Here is a 7,284-nt window from a genome sequence, read left to right as displayed (position 1 = left end):
GAACTGGAAAAAACCACCTTAAACTTCATATGGAACCAAAAGAGAGCCTGCATAGCCAAGTCAATTCTAAGCAAAAAGAACAAAGCGGGAGGCACTTCCCTATACACTACCGGACTTCAAACTATACTACAAGGCTACAGTAATCCAAACAGCATGGTACTGGTACCAAAACAGAGATATAGACCAATGGAATAGAACAGAGGTCTTGGAGGCAACACAACATATCTACAACCATCTGATCTTTGACAAACCAGACAAAAACAAGCAATGGGGAAAGGATTCCCTGTTTAATAAATGGTGTTGGGAAAACTGGCTAGCCATGTGCGGAAAGCAGAAACTGGACCCCTTCCTGACACCTTACACTAAAATTAACTCCAGATGGATTAAAGACTTAAACATAAGACCTAACACCATAAAAACCCTAGAAGAAAATCTAGGCAAAACCATTCAGGACATAGGTGTAGGCAAGGACTTCATGACCAAAACACCAAAAGCATTGGCAACAAAAGCCAAAGTAGACAAATGGGACCTAATCAAACTCCACAGCTTCTGCACAGCAAAAGAAACAGTCATTAGAGTGAATCGGCAACCAACAGAATGGGAAAAAATTTTTGCAGTTTACCCATCTGACAAAGGGCTGATATCCAGAATTTACAAAGAACTAAAACAGATTTACAAGAAAAAAACAAACAAGCCCATTCAAAAGTGGGCAAAGGATATGAACAGATACTTTACAAAGGAAGACATACATAAGGCCAACAAACATATGAAAAAATGCTCATCATCACTGGTCATCAGAGAAATGCAAATCAAAACAACACTGAGATACCATCTCATGCCAGTTAGAATGGCGATCACTAAAAAATCTGGAGACAACAGATGCTGGAGAGGATGTGGAGAAATAGGAACACTTTTACACTGTTGGTGGGAGTGTAAATAAGTTCAACCATTGTGGAAGACAGTGTGGCGATTCCTCAAGGACCTAGAACTAGAAATTCCATTTGACCCAGCAATCCCATTACTGGGTATATATCCAAAGGTTTATAAATCGTTCTACCATAAGGACACATGCACACGAATGTTCATTGCGAAGACCTGGAACCAACCCAAATGCCCATCGATGATAGACTGGACAGGGAAAATGTGGCACATATACACCATGGAATATTATGCAGCCATCAAAAACGATGAGTTTGTGTCCTTTGTAGGGACATGGATGAACCTGGAAACCATCATTCTCAGCAAACTGACAGAAGAGCAGAAGATCAAACACCGCATCTTCTCACTCATAGGTGGGCGTTGAACAATGAGAACACATGGACACAGGGAGGGAAGCACTACACACTAGGGTCTGTTGGGGGGAAGTAGGGGAGGTATGGTGGGGGGTGGGGAGCTGGGAAGAGATAGCAAGGGGAGAGATGCCAGATGTAGGTGATGGGGAGGAAGGCAGCAAATCACACTGCCACATGTGTACCTATGCAACAATCTTGCATGTTCTTCACATGTACCCCAAAAACTAAAATGCAATAAAATAAATAAATGGGAAAAAAAAGAGGTGCTCTGGATTCTTGTCCTGCTGCTCAGATTACCTGCTCCGTGTCATTCATTCTTCCATCTCCCCCAAGTCCACATCTCTGCTCCCTCCATCCCCTAGTCCCTCAGTCTCAGGCTCCTCCCTCTCTGGGATGCTCTGCTGATACTTATCTCCATCTTTTCTCCACTAAATATTTTTTTTTTCTCTGTGGCCCAGATTCCTGAAGCTGCAAATATTGGCTTCATAAAAGATTTTTTTTAAAACCACACTTTGGGTAAAAATATAAATATGATATATGTGGCAAATTGTTCACATAGCAAATTGATTTTCCGGGTCAGGCAGGAAAGACTTTCACAAAAATCTTATAGGAATTAAGATGATTTAGATGGAGTATCTAATCACCATCTGTTGAATCATTTCAGATCTAATTTATATTTTTTGTTCTGCCTCCTTTTAAAATTGAGCTTCCTCAGATTTCCATACCCTGCACTTTAACCTCCTTTAACAATAAGGTTTTGGGTTTGCTGGGTTTAGTTTCTGACTGTTTGCCTTTACTGTCTTGGTATTCACTTATGCTTACTTACGCTTATCTCGGAGAGAAACAGCTCACCGGTTTTGTAGCTGTCCAGGCACTAGCTATTCCGTACAAACTCTATTTTCAATGAAGGATTTCTTGCGTCTCGTGTCTCTTACATTGCTGTATGACTCACCATGAGTTTGGGAGTCTTTCAGAACCTCAGAAAGCTCAAATGCTTTAAATTTCTCAATTATGTTCATTTCACATATCGGAAGTCGCTTTCATTTGGACCACAGGATCTCGACATAGAAGTGAGAAGGTCCATAGCTCCACAACAGTTACGTCAGCCTGGCACATGCCCTGGCTCAGAGCTTCGCAGTCTGGTTCTTTGTCCAAGTGGGTGGCTCTTGTCTATCACCTTGCCATACCCACTTTACTTATGCAAAGTTAATATCACAAACGGCAGCCCGTTCCTTGCGGTGAAAATTGTACTTACCACTTTCATAGCCCCAGTTAAGAAGATACCCATGTATCTTTATTAACAGGCGCCTAACAACTTTGCATCATTTAAAATGCTTCCCCTGCCTATTAGCTGATGATGGCCTCAGGAAGGTGGACCTGGAAGATAACAGCTAGCAGGCTGAGGCCAGACACTAGCACTTGCAGTTGTCCTTGGTGGTTTTTTTGCACTGACTTGGGGAGCCAGCTCATGATCTCAGGATGTATGGAAAAATAATCTTTGCATTACTATTGTCAGGTAAGTGATTTTATTTTAGCTTGGTCCTGTTTTATTGGTTATGAGATCATAGAATAAAATAGAAATGACCCTATTTTAGTTCTATCTTATTTAAATGAATAAATGAATAGTATTTCCTATTCCAGTTTGGTGGATGGATTTTACTGGAACTCAGCTGCCAATGTGGGGGAAATGGCACAAGGAGCCCAGTATTTACGGCTGAATCCAGTTTTCTAGTATGAGAAGCTTCCTTCAATTCTAAGTCTAGCCAGAACTAAAAGAATTGTACCAAATGCTATGAGAAATACCTCTGTGTGAATGAATGTATTGCTTTGTTTGAGTTATAAGGAGATTCGTTTCCAAACTAAAGAGTTATTAATGAAGGTGTTGGTAGCTATATGGCTTTGAGTTTTCCAAAAATGTAATTTTCTACTTCTGCCAAATGGTGAGAAACCAAAAGTATGAACACTGAAACCGTGGGGAGTTGCTCACTTCTCTGTGGGTACATTACTAAAGTGTGACATTGGAAGAAAAAAAAAAAACTCTTACTGGTTCAGGTGTCATGTGAATTTTTGAAGAAATCTAAATCCATTAAAATAAAGAAATGTCATAGGGTTATTATGAAATTGTATTAATTCAATAATCTGAATTTAATTTAACTTCATTTAAATTTAGTTATTAATTTAGTGTGTTAAGTTTACATGAGTTTGACCTCTTTCTGAGAATGTTACAGTTAAACACCCCCTCAAGTGAGTGTTTATGTGTTAGCAAAACTACCGACCAGCACACAAATAAGGGGCAGGCAGTTACTTGAAACATTCTGAGTCTACTAGACATTATTGTACCCTAAGTTAGAGCAAGTGTCGAGGATCTACGAAACACTCTGTAGCATATAGGGAAGAGAGATCAGCATTTTCTAGGATACCCTAGGAGAGGATAAAATAGTGTAATAGTTAAGAGAACAGGCATGAGGAACAGACAAAACTGGATTTAAATCTAGTTTTATTTCTCAAGGCTGGGGAACATGAAGGCAAATTATGGGCCCACATTTTTTTATGTGTCCTCCTCTGTAAATTGCAGGCAATGTTGATACTTACCTCAAAGTAATAACATAAAGACCAAACCAAGTATTTAATGGAATACACTTCCTGATGCCTGAAACAAAGTAAAATGTTAAGCTTACTATGCATTTTCTATGCTAAGAATTAAGTATCATGATTAATAATTATTAAAAATATAAGTATTAAAATAAGTAGTAGCTGTCAATAATTATAGATTAGGGAACAAACCTACATATGTGATTGATGATTTCTGAAAACTCAGAGAGAAGAGAAAATTACAGAAAAAAAACAGAAGACAAATATAGGTACTCTGATTTGTTTACCAGAAAAGTCTGAAAATATTTAGTTTGAAGAAAAGAAAACAAATGACAGGGATATGGTGTAATATTTGTATACATAGTCATATATTTGTAGTGTTATTACATAGAAAAAAGAAGATGTATTCTTTGTGTTGCTCCTTGGAGCAGACCAAACTTGGCATAACTCAACCAAAATTAGACACTGCATGCTCTACTGGGGTGTGCTCAGTATTTGGGAAAGCTCTGTGTGACTTACAGGTGACAGAAATTTGAAAAGGGTTCCTAGTAAAGAAATAATTTTTTCTTTAGTTTCTACAACTACTCAAGCAGATAGTGGATTAAAGCCTTAACTGGCACTTGATGTAGGGGTCACCAGGACCAGATGACCCCGAAGGCAACAGTGGTCTCCAGAACTCAAGCGGTTATCTTCGTAGTTTCAGAAACCCTCCTAGGAAACTCTCTTGATGCGGCTATAGCAGAAAGGTGTAAGAGCAAGTTTCTTTTCTTTTTCTTCCTTTTTTTTTTTTTTAAGGGGCGAGGCATGAGCAGGTTGGTATTTTTATTTTACTTATTTACTTATTTTGAGACAAACTTTTCCTCTTGTTGCCCAAGCTGGAGTGCAATGGTGCAATCTTGGCTTACTTCAACCTCCACCTCCCAGGTTCAAGTGATTCTCCTGCCTCAGGCTCCTGAGTAGCTGCGATTACAGGCACACACCACCATGCCCGGCTAATTTTTGCACTTTTAGTATAGACAGAGTTTCACCATGTTGGTCAGGCTGGTCTCGAACTCCTGACCTTAGATCTGCCTGCCTCGGCCTCCCAAAGTGCTGGGATGACGGGTATGAGCCACCGTACCTGGCTAGCATTTTTATTTTATTTTATTTTTTTATTGCATTTTAGGTTTGGGGCAACATGGGAAGAACATGCAAGATTGTTGCATAGGTACACACATGGCAGTGTGATTTGCTGCCTTCCATCACCTATATCTGGCATTTCTCCCCATGCTCTCTCTGCTCAACTTTCCACGCCCCGCTGTCCCTCCCCTATTTCCCCTCAACAGACCCCAGTGTGTGATGCTCCCCTCCCTGTGTCCATGTGTTCTCATTGTTCAACACCCACCTATGAGTGAGAACATGTGGTGTTTGGTTTTCTGTTCTTGTGTCAGTTTGCTGAGAATGATGGTTTCCAGATTCATCCATGTCCGTACAAAGGACACGAACTCATCATTTTTGATGGCTGCACAATATTCCATGGGGTATATATGCCACATTTTCCCTGTCCAGCCTATCATCGATGGGCATTTGGGTTGGTTCCAGGTCTTTGCTATTGTAAACAGTGCTGCAATGAACATTCGTGTGCATGTGTCCTTATAGTAGAATGATTAATAATCCTTTGGATATATAACCAGTAATAGGATTGCTGGGTCAAATGGAGTTTCTATTTCTAGATCCTTGAGGAATCACCACACTGTCTTCCACAATGGTTGAACTAATTTACACTCCCACCAACAGTGTAAAAGTGTTCCTATTTCTCCACATCCTCTCCAGCATCTGTTGTCTCCAGATTTTTTAATGATCGCCATTCTAAATAGCATGAGATGGTATCTCAATGTAGCTGTGATTTGCATTTCTCTAATGACCAGCGATGATGAGCATTTTTTCCTATGTTTGCTGGCCTCATATATGTCTTCTTTTGTAAAGTGTCTGTTCATATCGTTCGCCCACTTTTGAATGGGCTTGTTAGTTTTTTTCTTGTAACCCTGTTTTAGTTGTTTATAGATTCTGGATATCAGCCCTTTGTCAGATGGGTAGATTGAACAATTTTTTTCCCAATCTGTTGGTTGCTGATTCACTCTAATAACTGTTTCTTTTGCAGTGCAGAAGCTATGTAGTTTGATTAGGTCCCATTTGTCTATTTTGGCTTTTGTTGCCAATGCTTATGGTGTTTCGATCATTAAGTCCTTGTCTCTGCCTATGTCCTGAATGGTTTTGCCTACGTTTTCTTCTAGGGTTTTTATGGTGTTAGGTCTTATGTTTAAGTCTTTAATCCATCTGGAGTTAATTTTAGCATAAGGTGTCAGGAAGGGGTCCAGTTTCAGCTTTCTGCACATGGCTAGCCAGTTTTCCCAACACCATTTATTAAACAGGGAATCCTTTCCCCATTGCTTGTTTTTGTCAGGTTTGTCAAAGATCGGATGGTTGCAGATGTGTGGTGTTGCCTCCGAGGCCTCTGTTCTATTCCATTGGTCTGTATCTCTGTTTTGGTACCAGTACCATGCTGTTTTGATTACTGTAGCTTTGTAGTTAAACTCACAGGTAACAGTATTAACCCATTTTCTTTTTTTAGACAGAGTCTTGCTCTGTGGCCAGGCTGCTGTGCAGTGGCGTGATCTCGGCTCATTTCAATCTCCGCCTCCCAGGTTTAAGTGGCTCGCCTGTCTCAGCCTCCTGAGTAGCTGGGACTATAGGCCCGGCTAATTGTTGTATATTTAGTAGAGACGGGGTTTCACCACATTGGCCACGCTGGTCTCTATCCCTTCACCTCGTGATCTGTCTGCCATGGCCTCCCAATGTGCTGGGATTACAAGCGTGAGCCACCGCGCCTGGCATTTTTATTTTTTCTCTATAAAAAAAAGATGATTGCCTTGTTTTCTACAGGAATCTTAAGAATAAATCCAATATATCTATTTCTAAACTTATCAGAGGTCTTCTTCCAAATGGAGAATCCATTTTTTCTAATATGACTTAATTCTTCCCTGAATTCCTGCACTCATTTCACATTCAGTCATTACATGTCAGATTGTGAACCAGACACTGAGCCCAGAGCCGGAAGACAAATGGGCTCCCATGGAGGATCCCTGCAGGATGGGTACAGTGGATGGTGGGAGGGAACACAGGTAATACACGGAACAACTATCTTATTAAAATAGGATAAAACAGACAGTAAAAAGTAATACAAAGAAATAAAACCAGGTAAGATGATAAACATGAATTCTAAAAACTGCTTAAGAAAGGGTAGCAAGGCCGGGCACGGTGGCTCACGCCTGTAATCCCAGCACTTTGGGAGGCCGAGGCGGGTGGATCACGAGGTCAAGAGATCGAGACCATCCTGGTCAACATGGTGAAACCCCGTCTC

General features: G+C 40.5%; 1 protein-coding gene across 2 annotated transcripts in view; it reads left to right on the top strand.

The window, feature by feature from the left end:
- Positions 1–2,481: 2,481 nt before the first annotated feature.
- Positions 2,482–7,284, top strand: part of GYPA (glycophorin A (MNS blood group)) — a 31,624-nt gene continuing 26,821 nt past the window's right edge. Inside the window, exon 1 of one of the 2 annotated variants that reach the window (XM_037740516.1) lies at positions 2,482–2,808. In XM_037740516.1, coding sequence (XP_037596444.1) covers positions 2,772–2,808 — 37 coding nt within the window. In that variant the 5' untranslated portion in view covers positions 2,482–2,771. The remainder of the gene's footprint in view (positions 2,809–7,284) is intronic. The other variant, XM_017534544.2, reaches the window with a different exon arrangement.

Source organism: Cebus imitator, unplaced genomic scaffold (genome assembly GCF_001604975.1).
Source record: "Cebus imitator isolate Cc_AM_T3 unplaced genomic scaffold, Cebus_imitator-1.0 Scaffold4, whole genome shotgun sequence".
Taxonomy (NCBI): Eukaryota; Metazoa; Chordata; class Mammalia; order Primates; family Cebidae; genus Cebus; species Cebus imitator.
Note: the sequence above shows the minus strand (reverse complement) of the source record. Positions and strands in the feature narration are given on the sequence as shown.